This window comes from Catharus ustulatus, chromosome 17 (genome assembly GCF_009819885.2).
Source record: "Catharus ustulatus isolate bCatUst1 chromosome 17, bCatUst1.pri.v2, whole genome shotgun sequence".
In the NCBI taxonomy this organism is placed as follows: Eukaryota; Metazoa; Chordata; class Aves; order Passeriformes; family Turdidae; genus Catharus; species Catharus ustulatus.
The window spans coordinates 1400183-1413876 of record NC_046237.1 but is presented as its reverse complement, the minus strand read 5'-3'; the positions used below and the strand labels follow the sequence as shown (position 1 = coordinate 1413876).

The window sequence follows — 13694 nt, the reverse complement described above, 5'->3', positions numbered from 1 at the left end:
TGAGTTTTTACAGGGATGGATCCTGGCCGTGAGTTTTTACACCCTGACAGGTTTTGGTCCATGTACACATTGGGGTGAACTGTCCAATTACAGCTCCAGGTCATGAAGTCTCAACCCCTTGGCTTTTCCCCTTCCCTTCACTGTTGTTTGTGCTTTTTGGGTTGGTTGTCCTTGATCCTCCAGCTGGGAAGGGGTTGTTGTGTCCAAGCACCATGTGAAGAGAACTTACCAGCACCCCGTGTGAAGTTTCAGAGTTACACACCAGCAGAGAATCTGGAAAATAGAAAAGCTAAAACTTAAGGCATCACAGCAAGCTCCAAGTCTGGGGGCTTCTGCAAAGTTTATTTATTTATTCTGCAGAGTTTATTTATTATTGTGCTGCTGCTGGGTGCTGCTGGCTCTCGGGTGTTTCCTCGGGGCAGTGGGTGTGTAGGGACACACCTGCACTGTCCCTGGTGGTGAAGTGTGCAGGCTGTCTGCATTCCTGGCTTTATCTCGGGTGGAGGCACAATCAGAACTTGCCCCCCACGAGCTGGAGTTCTGAGTTCAGGCTGGGCCAGCTCTGAGCACTGTGGCCAGTCCTGTGTGCCCAAGGAGTGACCAGAGCCCTCTGCTGTGAGCTGTGGCAGGAGGATGGAGCTGGAATGGAGGGACAGCTCTGATTCTGAGGCTCAGGGATGTTCTGGTCATTGTTTTTTCTCTCTGTCAGTGCCCAGAGGTGCAGAGCTCAGGAGGCTGAAGCAGGGAAAGCACAGGTTGTTCTGGTATTCCCCTGAGGGACAGAAGAAAACTGGCAGTTTTGATTTCTGAAGCGCAGATCCCATAAATGCGTGAGCTCAGAACCTGTACCTCCCACTCGTTTTAACTGACTGGATCCTGAGAAAGAGAGGCCTCTGATGAGGGCCCCCGTGTCACAGTCATTTCTGGAAGGGCTCTGCCCACTTTATGCTTCCTGTGCATCCTGTGATGCTTTTTGTTGTTAGATGGCGCCTTTTTGGTGGTTTGGGGATTTCACAAATATGTAATGAGCAGTTTTCCTCTGCTGAATGAGTCACCCCTTTAGCAGAACCTGTCTTGCCATGAGTTGTGTGAAGAAAGCCATTGAGCCTCTGGTGTGTGAGCTGTATTCACTGAGATGCACACTTCATTTAAATACAACTGCTGAGAATGAGAGGAGCCAGCTCTGGGTGGGAAACCAAACTGGCAGTGAATTATCGATGGCAGCTTTTAAAAAAGCAGTACAAACGAATAACCAAGGCAAGGGAGAGGGTGATGGCTCTGGATGCTCTCCTGGCAGAGATCATTCCACAGCTGGGTGAAGTCTCTGGGCACTGTGATGGGGAAGGGACAGCAGTGGGAGCAGCCACCACCTCTGTCCATAGGAAATTGTGCCATTCTCTGGGGCTGGAACAATAGTGGCCTCCACCCCAAGCGTGTCCCCGCTGAAACAAAGGTCCATTTGCTAAAGGAAGCGCTCAGTGAGGAGTCCTGGGCTGGGGAGACTCCAGGTGTGACTCCCACACGCTGTGGGCAGGAGGAGCCGGCCCTGGATCCTGCAGGGAGCCCCACACATCACCCCCCACCTACTCAAATTCTCCTCAGGAAAAGCAGGCATGAGTCAGCCAGGCATTTCTGGGCCCCTCCACAATGGCACGTTGTGTTTGTGCCCATCGCTGCATTTCAGCAGAAATCCAGGCATGGCTTGCAGAATAAATCACATTTTTCTGAACTGTGTGCACACACCTAATTTGCCTGTGCAGTGACTGCTGTGGCAGAGCCTTGCTTAAGATGTTGAGGCATTTATTCTGAGATGTCTTTGCTTTGAGGAGTCTTAGGGGCATAAAAAAGCCAAGAGTGGAGATACCAGCATAAGTGGCTTATTGTTAGTGGGGCTTTTTTTATAATTTAAGTATGAAAATGTTGGCTGCATAGATGACAGCAGAGCTCCCAAAAGGAAAAAAAGAAAAGTATTTGATCCCCAAGGAAATAAAATAAGAAAGTTTTATTTTTGGAATTAGATATACAGGCAGTTTGGAGAGATATAAGCACTGTGCTGTTCTGAGCTCAAGGAAGCAGGGTATGAAATGATCTGGAGTAACAATTACTCTGCCATTCAGTGGGTATGTTGCATATTTAGCACTTTTTTTTTTTGCATTTCAGTAGCACTTCCTGATCTCAGCCCGGTTCTGGGAAGACAATAAAAAACCATCAGTGGGCTCAGCATCAGCAACGCAGCCCAAATCTCACTAGAGGTGGTGACCAAGCTCAGCCTGTCCCAGACAATGCAGCCCCTGCAGAGCCCAGGGAAGCTCAGCTCAGTGCCCCAGGGAAGCTCAGCTCAGAGCCCAGGGAAGCTCAGTGCCCAGGGAAGCTCAGCTCAGAGCCCAGGGAAGCTCAGTGCCCAGGGAAGCTCAGCTCAGTGCCCAGGGAAGCTCAGCTCAGAGCCCCAGGGAAGCTCAGTGCCCAGGGAAGCTCAGCTCAGAGCCCAGGGAAGCTCAGTGCCCAGGGAAGCTCAGCTCAGAGCCCAGGGAAGCTCAGAGCCCAGGGAAGCTCAGCTCAGTGCCCAGGGAAGCTCAGCTCAGAGCCCAGGGAAGCTCAGTGCCCAGGGAAGCTCAGCTCAGAGCCCAGGGAAGCTCAGTGCCCAGGGAAGCTCAGCTCAGTGCCCAGGGAAGCTCAGTGCCTAGGGAAGCTCAGCTCAGTGCCCAGGGAAGCTCAGCTCAGAGCCCCAGGGAAGCTCAGTGCCCAGGGAAGCTCAGCTCAGAGCCCAGGGAAGCTCAGTGCCCAGGGAAGCTCAGCTCAGTGCCCAGGGAAGCTCAGCTCAGAGCCCCAGGGAAGCTCAGTGCCCAGGGAAGCTCAGCTCAGAGCCCAGGGAAGCTCAGTGCCCAGGGAAGCTCAGCTCAGAGCCCAGGGAAGCTCAGTGCCCAGGGAAGCTCAGCTCAGAGCCCAGGGAAGCTCAGCTCAGAGCCCCAGGGAAGCTCAGCTCAGTGCCCAGGGAAGCTCAGCTCAGTGCCCAGGGAAGCTCAGCTCAGTGCCCAGGGAAGCTCAGAGCCCAGGGAAGCTCAGCTCAGTGCCCAGGGAAGCTCAGCTCTGTGCCCAGGGAAGCTCAGCTCAGAGCCCAGGGAAGCTCAGCTCAGTGCCCCAGGGAAGCTCAGCTCAGAGCCCAGGGAAGCTCAGCTCAGTGCCCAGGGAGGCTCAGCTCAGTGCCCAGGGAAGCTCAGTGCCCTGCCAAGAAGCAGGATTTAGGCTGGGGGATGTTTTCTTCTTGCCCCACTGTCTGTGCTGCTGGGATTCACTATCCCCCTTTGTTTTCTGGTTTGTTTGGGTGTTTTTTCACCTGGCCACCTGAGAACCCAAATCCCCAGGATCCCTCCTGTGTGGCAGCAGGAATGATGTCCCTGTGGTTTCGCCCTGGTGAGCAGCAGCTCCAGGATCCATTTCCCTCCCCAGGGCTGCCCTGAGCACTGCTGCTCCCAGCAGAGCATCCCAGAGCTCCCCCCAGAAGCTGATCCCAAGGAAATCCCAGCAGTGTCAGCAGATCATCAGCTGCAGTGAAGCAGGAGCTGTGAACCAGCTGCTTTTCAGAGGGCTGCTCCGTTCCACCTCATCTGTGTCACACTCAGCACTTGACAGATTTTCGGAGGGGATTTCACAGGTTCAGAGAATCATCCGGAGCCAGTTCCTCCCCAGGCAGTGTGGGAGGACCAGGGGCTGATGTGTTGTTAAATGATCACTTGTGCCTTAAAATGCACCTCAGAGCCAGCCAAGCCTGCACAGTCCAGCAGCTTTTTTCTCCTGCTGCCTGTTGATTCATCCTCAAGCCACTGAGGAGCCAAAGGCATTTGAAATCCCTCTGATAATTTAGCAACAGGCCATTGCTCAGTGAGCTATGGCAAGCCATTCTTTGTAGGTGTGTGCTGGGAAGGTGAGGAAATCCCTGGGAAATCACTGTCTCATAGGTGTGTGCTGAAAGGTGTGAAAACCCCAAAATCCTTTCTCCTGGCCCATGCTGAGTCAGGAACCTGCCAGGGAGATGAGTGGCGTGCAGAGCCTGTGTCCTGCTGGCCTGGCTCGCTGTCCCCTCCCTGCTGTGTGTGCAGTTTCCATCCCTGCTGTGTGTCCCTCCTGCTGTGTGTCCATCCCTGCTGTGTGTCCAGGTGTCCATCCCTGCTGTGTGTCCAGTGTCCATCTGTGCTGTGTGTCCAGTGTCCATCCCTGCTGTGTGTCCAGTGTCCCTCCTTGCTGTGTGTCCAGGTGTCCATCCCTGCTGTGTGTCCATCCCTGCTGTGTGTCCTGTCCAGTGTCCCTCCCTGCTGTGTGTCCAGGTGTCCATCCCTGCTGTGTGTCCAGTGTCCCTCCCTGCTGTGTGTCCATCCCTGCTGTGTGTCCAGGTGTCCATCCCTGCTGTGTGTCCATCCCTGCTGTGTGTCCAGGTGTCCATCCCTGCTGTGTGTCCATCCCTGCTGTGTGTCCAGTGTCCCTCTCTGCTGTGTGTCCATCCCTGCTGTGTGTCCAGTGTCCATCCCTGCTGTGTGTCCAGTGTCCATCTCTGCTGTGTGTCCAGTTGTCCATCCCTGCTGTGTGTCCAGGTGTCCATCCCTGCTGTGTGTCCATCCCTGCTGTGTGTCCAGTGTCCATCCCTGCTGTGTGCCCATCCCTGCTGTGTGTCCAGTGTCCCTCCCTGCTGTGTGTCCAGTGCCCATCCCTGCTGTGTGTCCAGTGTCCATCCCTGCTGTGTGTCCTGTCCAGTGTCCATCCCTGCTGTGTGTCCATCCCTGCTGTGTGTCCTGTCCAGGTGTCCATCTCTGCTGTGTGTCCCTCCCTGCTATGTGTCCATCCCTGCTTTGGGATGCTCTGGGCAGGAGCAGCTGCTGCTGGGGGAGTTCTGGCTGTGACAGAGCTGCTGGTGGCATTGCAGGGCAGGACTGGGTGTCCCCTCAAGCACCCAGCTTGGAAAATCAGCCCTGGAGAGTTTAACACTCACAGATCATTGTTTTTGAGCCATGAGGACAATTTCTGGAAGCTCAGTTCTGTTCCTTTGCCTCTCACCAAGAGCTGGAGCTCGTTTCTCAGGGACTGGCTGGTCTCTGGTGTCACAGGAATTGCTGGCACCGTGCTGCCTCTCCAAGAGATGGGGTTAATGTGGGTGCCCCAACCTCTGCAGTTGTGTTTGCACTCCTGGGCTGAGGTATCCTGGAGCAGAGGAGGAGCAGGATGGAATCCAGGGCAGCTTGTTCTGCTCCATGCTGCCAGCAAGCCAAAACTGCTCCATGCAAATGCCTGAGTGTGAGTGTCCTCCACTGTGCCCCAGTTTTTATTCTAATGAATCCTGTTAAACCTTCCCAAGGGCTGTCACAGCTCTTGCTCTGTGGAATCCGTGTTTGCTGACCCTGAGTCTCTTAAAATGCAAACTTAAATTGCATTTGGCACGAGAGAAGGAGACTAAAATCTTGTTCTTATAATAGATGTTCCGAGGTGGTAAAAAAGCAAAACAAACAAAACTTATTGCTAAAGAACCGTGTGTCCATCTAGAGGAATTTAAATAGTTTCTATTATTGACTGTATTTTGTTCCATTAAATTGGGTCAAATTTCTTATTTCCCTTTAATCAATTTCCCTGGAAGTTTCCTTTATTTTTCTCTCCTTCTAGTAGATTTTCCCATAATATTAGACAATCCGAGCCTATGATTTGTGACACATTAATAACTGCAGAGGAAAGAGCTAGTCATGTAAAAGAATGTTGTCTTGGCAAGGCAGCGCTTGCTTTTCCTCAGCTGGGAGTTGTGCTGCTTGGAACACAGCAGCAGGCAACAAGGAGCCCTGCTTTATTCAGATAGAAAAGCAGAAACAAATGCTCCCTTTGCCCTTGGGAGATACCTATTTGCAAGTTTAACCACAGCCATGATTATTATGGGAGTACCATGGTTTCCAGTTGAATTAAATGATTTTTTCCCTTTTCATTTCAATTCAAGGCAGTCACACCATTGGCTGCAAGTGCAGCTGACAGAAAACTGGTGCTCTCTTTAAAGAATTTTCTCTCTCTTGAAGCACAGGATGTAAAAGCTAATTCTGACAACATTTGCCACTTTGAGTGTGCACCCAGAATATTTCAGTGTTTAAAGTGGGAGTGAGAGCAGAGGGGATGCCTTGGGCTCAGCTCCTGCTCACCTCCTGAAAGCAAAGCCCAGCCCAGCACACAGGGCCAGGAGTGCAGAATTTGGGCTGAGCAGATCCTCCAGGAGGGGCTGGAGGGAATGCTGAGCAGCCCCAGGGCTGAGTGACAGAGCAGCAAAGCCCTGGCTCTCCTGTCATCCATCACAGCCTGCCCTGCTGGGCTGGCTGCACTTCACAGACAGGATCACACTTATCTGACACTGCTGCCACGGCTGCCTGTCACTGCTCCTCTGCCAGGACATCATCAATCATCTGCAGAGGAGGAGGTGCAGAAAAGCTCTCTATTTTTGGTGCTTTTTGCTTGGATGGCTCTGCACAAACTGCTGATTAAGTCTTGCTGGCAGCAAATTAGAAACTGTTGTCAGTCACACTGTGTTCTTCTTTTCAGACTGTTTAGACCACATTTTCAAGGTTTCCCCACGAGGGCTGGAAATTAGCTTTATTTGCTTGGTTCATAAGTCTTCCACTGCTCCATACTCCTACCAGGAGGTAAATTATCCCATCCCTCTGATCAGAAACTTGCTTCTCTCTGGGGTGTCTTGCTGATGTCTCCCTGGTGCTGGAGATGTCTCCAGCCCTTGGTCCTGCCCAGCCTTTGTCTTTCCTGCCACTGCAGAGCTCAGGATGCCCCAGGCAGTGATGGAGGGGATCAAAGTCTCTCGAACATGAATGAATTGGAGAAGTGTTGAGCACAGCAGCTCTGCTCCTATCAATCCTACCACAGGCAGCTCGTGGTAAATAAACCCAGTGTGACAGCAGCAGTGAAATATTTTCTTTGGCTCATTGAGGTTTGCACTGAGGTGGAAGAATTAATCCCATAACAAATTACATCTCTGCTGTTGCTTCCAGGGGTCAGGGGGTTTTTAGCAGCACACATCCTGCTCTATCTGCTCTTCTCAAACCCAGCAGGAGCCACTGGCTGGATCAAGAACCTTTGGAGGTTTGGAAAGCAATGTCAGGGGTGGTGAGTCCCAGCTCAAAGGCTTCCAGCAAGCTGGGATGAACTGGGGCTGCTCTGGGCAGGGCAGGGACAGAGGTGTTCAGGGATTTGACCCCATCCCTCTTACACAGCCACATTTTGGTTTATTTGGTTTACCTGCTCAGAGGCAGCAGTGGCTTTGTCCTCACTGAGCTGCCTGTGAGCCTCAGCCCTGCTGCTGCTGCTCAGGAGGATCTTAGCACAGGGATGGAATCCCTCTGTGCCTCACTGTCAGCACTGAGAACCTGAGAGTTCAGAGCTGGAGTGACCTGAGAGTTCAGAGCTGGAGTGACCTGAGAGTTCAGAGAGCTGGAGTGACCTGAGAGTGCAGAGAGAGCTGGAGTGACCTGACAGTGCAGAGCTGGAGTGACCTGAGAGTTCAGAGAGAGCTGGAGTGACCTGAGAGTGCAGAGAGCTGGAGTGACCTGAGAGTGCAGAGAGAGCTGGAGTGACCTGAGAGTTCAGAGCTGGAGTGACCTGGGAGTGCAGAGAGAGCTGGAGTGACCTGAGAGTGCAGAGAGCTGGAGTGACCTGAGAGTGCAGAGCTGGAGTGACCTGAGAGTTCAGAGAGAGCTGGAGTGACCTGAGAGTGCAGAGAGAGCTGGAGTGACCTGAGAGTTCAGAGCTGGAGTGACCTGAGAGTTCAGAGAGAGCTGGAATGACCTGAGAGTTCAGAGCTGGAGTGACCTGAGAGTGCAGAGAGAGCTGGAGTGACCTGAGAGTTCAGAGCTGGAGTGACCTGAGAGTGCAGAGAGAGCTGGAATGACCTGAGAGTTCAGAGCTGGAGTGACCTGAGAGTTCAGAGCTGGAGTGACCTGAGAGTGCAGAGAGCTGGAGTCCATCACAGAATTATTGAATGGCTTGGCTTGGAGGGACCCTGAAGCTCATTGTCCCTTGGACACTCATCCAGTGCCACCCCCTCACCAGACCAGGGTGCTCCAGCTGAGATTGTCCCTTGTCACCTCCCAGCAGCACTGGTGACACTCTCATTGGGGAAACCTGAGCTGTAACAGACTTCTGCAGGTAATCAGTTTTCTCCAAATACCTTTTTTCCCCTGAAAGCCAAGGGGCAGAAGGAGAGGTGAGGACACTGTGGGCAGGTGGAAGCAGGAGCCACCTCTGCCTGCCTGGCACAGCCCCTCAGGGTCACTTTGCATCCCGTGTGAGCTGTTCCTGCTGGGACTGAAGGCATCCTCAGCTCCCAGGGAGGGGCTGGAGCCCTGGCCAGGGAGGGTCAGGGGACCTGGGTGGGCTCTGGGCAGCAGGGGCTGCTCCCTGCAGGCTGAGCCCCCTCAGACAGGGGCTCCCTTTCTGTCCTGTGGCTCTGCATGCATTGTATTTCTTGGCACCACGAACCCATGACATCTTGATTTGCAAACAGTCAAATAAAATAGAAAAATAATGTCCCCTGTTAATAGGTTGACACACTGCTCCAGGCCAAGTGTGAGTATTTCTATAGCATTTGCTTTGCTGCCTCATGTCAGTAACTGTTGCTATTGAAAGTAAACACCCCAACTGGTTAAATCAACAGGGTTTTGTTTATTCAAAGCTCATAAACTCCAGTAGCTGTAGGTCACTTTATGAAGTGCCAACCCCTGGGGGAAGAGAAGGAATAGTGTGAAATTATTGCATGCAGTGCACCCATCATGAGCCTTAGAGGAAGGGGATTTATTAGCAATTAATATTTCTTGCAGAGGAAAAAAAATAATCCTATTGAGGCAGCTCCACACTGAACCTTGAACCTCTGTACTGGGGGAAATGGGGAAGGGGGTGAAGCCTCTTTACATGCTGGGGTGAGAAAAAAGAGACCTTGGAAAATGAAAAGTGGCTGGGGTTTTTATTATTAGAAAAGGATTTCAAACCACCCAGAGGGAGGAGGAGAATTGAGGTGGAACAGGGCAGGGGAGCCCTGGAGTGTGGTGGGGTCACTGGGGAGCTCAGCTGGGATCTCTCTGCAGCTCAGCTGGGGCACTGCAGGTTTGCACTCTTGTCTCAGGGCAAGCACAGCTCCGGGGGTGCCCACAGCCACCCAAAATGCAATTGGGATGAGTCAGGGTCACTTCCAGGTAAAATTTGTCCTTCCAAAGGAGCCTTGGAAACCACTGGTCTGGGATGGCAGGTCCCAAGCTCTCTGCTAGCACCGTGCAGCTGGAAGGAGATGTTGGTTAATCTGGAATTTGGATGATTTAGGATGTTTTGGATGTGAAATTTGGCGATTGAATAGGGATAGAGAGTGTCCAGGGCAATGCTTAAATACTTAAATGTTTTCTCTTGACTGTTGTAGCCATGCTTTTTGATGATTGCTGTTTCTTCTTAAACCTTTGAGGTTACAGATCTTATCTTTGATAAATCCAATTAGGAACTCATCAGAAATGTTAGTATTTTGGGAAAGAAATTAATCCCACAGCCATGTGAAATTATCAGCTTCTTTGAAAATAATCTGAATCTCTGTTTTTAACTGGCAGTATGTTAGCCCAGATGTTCTATACTTTAAAAGAACAGTGAGTCCTGAGGTAGTTTTAAATGGATTTCAAAACTGCCTCTCAAATGGCATAAGAAAGTTACAGCTATTGAATTCCCTCTGTTCTTTAATGAGAGCAAAATCTCTGTCTCTGACTGAAGGGTCCAGCAGAGCTAAAAAGCTGCTGTGAAAGGTTCAATGCTTGAGTTTCTCAGCAGACACTGCAGCATTCTCTCCAGGTGCCGAGGGAGCTGTGAGGGCTGCAGAGCAGTGCCAGGTCAGGTCACAGCCTGCCTGGGTGTGAGTCAGGGCTGCTCTGACATCCAGCCTCACATTTCTCAGCCCTGGCTCAGCCCCAGCACGTTCAGTGAAGACACAAGTGCTCAGGGTCTCTGTCAGGGAGAGCTAAAACCCAGCCAAGGCAGCTGGGGAAGAGATGAGCAGGATCCTCTGGAGGCCTTTCCAGTTGGGCTGGATGGATGTGGAGGAGTTGGAGTGCAGGTCATGAACTCACAGCTCACCAGCCACAAGCTGCTGCCCACCTGGTCTGGCCACAGGGAAGCTCCTGATATTTTCCAGCTGTCTGTGTTGCAGGGAACAGTTCTCACATCCTCACTTTCCTCAGCTCCTGCTCTGGATAGCAAACAGGTGGGATGGTGAGCAGGGTCCCCAAAGCTTTCCTGACCATGCAAATGGCTGGTTTATGGGATCAGAGGAGATGGGGCTGTCCTGGTTCTCTGGCTGGGGAAAGAGAGAATAACTTGCTAAAGTCATGTCCAAATTTGTGTCCAAGACCAGCAAAGACCTTAGAAAGCCTTGATGACGTCCAGGTCCATCTGCATCCCACCCGACCCTTCTTTCCCCTGCCTTTTATATCAGACTGAGCCTGTGGCACGAGGCCCTGCTCCTCAGGGATGTTCAGAATTTCTGCAGAACGTGCTTGGAAACACCCTGGGCTGCAGCAGTCCTGCTGTGGCCCCTCCTGATCCCAGCTGGGGCTTCGTGGCTGCCCCTCCTGCGAGCCCAGGTGCCACACATGGCATGGAGATGGAGCCACCCCTGTCCTGTGGGATTTTGGAGGAGAGGTTCATTTTTTTCCCCCTCTGAAGGAATTCAGTGTTATTCAGTGGAATCCTCTGTGCAGGTGGAATTTTTGGGCTCTAAGGCTGCAGTGTGCCTGCACTTGAAAATTTGGCCGTTGGCTTGGAAACAGGCATGGGCAAGTTTCAGCTCATTCATCCAAGCTGTCCTTTCTCAAGGACAAGGAGCAGGGCCAGCACAGCTGAGCCACTGCAGCCAACTCCTGAATGTTTCCAAATAAAATGCCTTGAGTAAGTTTATTTTTCCCTCTCAGACCTAAATTTAGCACCTTGGAGAAGCTGCTTTGGCAGTCAGCGGATGGTAACGATGACAAGATCAATCTGTGGATAGTTCTGGGAAGATTTGGAAAGTCCTGGTAAAACAGAGCTGGTTTCATTCATGTTTGCAATTTGTCCACAGCCCAAAGGTCTGCTCATGAGCTTCCAATGGTTGAAAGACAAGACATTGACAGTTGCCTGGTTTATGGGGGACAGCAGATGATCCTCACTGGACAGAACTTCACAGCAGAGTCCAAGGTGGTGTTCACAGAGAAAACATCAGGTAAGGCAGGTGTTTCCTAACCCTCCCTGAGGGCTAAGGCACATCTGGAGTGCCAAATCCCATCGTAAGATCTGTGCTCATGATTAACTCCACTCAAGGGAGGAGTGCCATGCAGGCTCATGTGAATAAAGCCATGTGAGTAAAGTTGGAGCTGGGAGCAGCTGTTTGTGGTGCTGCTTCACAGGAATCCAGGCTGGGAATCAGCAGGGACAGGGTTTGTTATCAAGGAAAGGAGATGAGCACTCCATGTTCCTCTGTGCTTGTTTAATCTCATGTTTAGTGAATGGAGAAATCATCATTGAAATGAATTTTTTTTATTGATGTGAACTACAGGCAAAGATTGTGTTTTCTTCCCTTTAGAAATCAATGGTGAAAAAACCATACATAATGTGTCTTTTTACATAAAATTATTTTTATATGCATAATGAAATACAAGAATCCATCCCTTCTCCTTCCATATTTTTTGTTGTAAACTTTGTGCTCCCTTTGTGCTCTTAAGAACATTTGGTGCTTGGAAGTTTTCTGTCAGTGAACTGAGGCATTTTAAGTGATCTATCCAGAGACTTGCAAGGAGTTTGAGAGATTGCATGGCCCAAGTGAGCAGCATGGGGTAAAATGCCATTGGAAAAAAGTGAGAATTGAGCCAAAAATGAATGTACATCCCTGTACATCCCAGCTGGTGACACAGGGAACAAAGCATGCTGTGGGTCCAGCTCCTGGCACAGCAGCAGCAAGGCAGGCAGCTCCTGCAGGGATGGGAGCTCTGGGGAGGGTCAGAGGAGCCTGTGCAGTCACAGCAATTCTTTTGGCACGCTCTGTTTCCTTTCAAGCCCATGGATTAATTCCTTCCCACTGTGCTGCCACTGTTCCACCATGGTACACGGTAACTCTTGGCAGCCTGCAGTGCTACCTGTCCCAAGAATGCTCTGAGCAGCTCCAGGAGATGATGCACTGAGAGCAGAGGGAGCTCCTGGTGCCATTTCGAGGAAACATCCCCAACACCCTGCCCCTGTTTCCATAGGAGAGCAGAGAGGGCTCTGCCTGGAAGAGATGTTAGAAAGTAAAAAGGGCAACAACATTTTCCACACTAAATCTAAAGCTTTTCTTCCCTGCTGGGGAAACTGCAGGATTTTTTTTTCCTCTTTTTTTTCCCTCCTGTTGGGAGAGACAGGACTTATCCCAGAGGCAGTGCCCAGTCTGGAGCAGGGATTTGCTGCTGGTGTTCCATATCCTGCCTCCCCCTCCCTCTGCAGGCAGCCTCAGTCTGCTGGACTCTGAATTAATGATTGGCAGAAGGGCAATTTAGAGGATGGGAGGTCCAGAGGCAAATCCTTGGGCTGAATCAGAAGCCTGTGTGGTTTGCAGGGGGGTCTCTGCTGACTGCTTCTCTGGGAGTGCCATAATTCAGGACAGAGGTGTCCTGAAGTGCTTTTAAATGAAGATTGCTTGATTGAATAGGTGTATCCTAAGGTGAGGAAGGTTAAGAAGCTGAGCTGGGCCTGCAGATGGGCTGAGCCCAGCTGAGCTGAGTCCAGCTGAGCTGGACATGAATGGGCTGAGTGCAGCAAACCTAGAATTGCTTTGTGCCTGATGAGTGTCCCGCCTGAAAATCAGGATCTGGTGCACCTCAGACTTTCAGGCTCCCTGTAGACAATCCCAAATACCTCTGGGCTGTCTGTTCATGGTTTCCACTGCCTTGGGCTGCAGGAGCCCGAGCAGAGAGCCCAGCTGTGCAGCCCCAGTGAGGATCCAGCAGTGCTGGGTGGGAGGGGGAGCAGCTCACCCATGCTGCCCTGCCCTGCACAGCCCTGCAGAAAGTGCTGATGAGCTGCTCGGGGGCAGGGGAAGCCACAAGCAGCGTTCTGGGGGTGGATGGCAGCCCAGCTCTGCCCCAGCCCAGCTGCAGCAAGCTGGGTCTCTTCCAGAGCCTGTGAAACAATCACACCTTTGTCAAGGCAGGAAGATGCAGCAAGCTCACAGGGGAAGCTTGGTTTGCTTAGAGTTTCATTTTAGCAGCTCACAGCCCTGTCTGTGCTAGCAGTGATGCTGGATTTCCCACTTTTGCCCCTGGTTTTTGCTGTGCTGGTAACAAGGGTGAGAGCTGTGGTGTGTGTGAGCATCCCACGGCCCCACACAGCTCCTTGGCTCGGCTGTCCAGTGTTTAGGTGAGAGTGGCAAGGCTCTTCTTTCCCCCCAAAATCGTTCTGCAAGTTGTTTTTGTGCAGCCAGGTTTTATCCTGTTTGTTGTTCCACAGGCTCCAAGCTCTGGGTGCTGTTGGATGTGGGGTGTGGGTGAAGCAGGTCCCACAAAACTGCTTGAGATCACAGCTGTCAGTCAGGCTTCATCCCTCAGGGGAACTCTCAGAACCTCTTTCCATCTCCTCTGGATCTTGCAGACAATTCTTCACCCACCATTAGCATTTGTGAAAAAAGCACTGTAATG

The 13694-nt window shown here is 51.6% G+C and overlaps 1 protein-coding gene across 1 annotated transcript in view; it reads left to right on the top strand.

The window, feature by feature from the left end:
• The window catches only part of LOC117004462 (nuclear factor of activated T-cells, cytoplasmic 2-like), a 72054-nt gene that overhangs the window by 25906 nt on the left and 32454 nt on the right, over nt 1-13694 (top strand). Inside the window, exon 6 of the mRNA XM_033075238.1 lies at nt 11111-11251. Within this exon, the coding sequence (XP_032931129.1) occupies nt 11111-11251 (141 nt within the window). The remainder of the gene's footprint in view (nt 1-11110; nt 11252-13694) is intronic.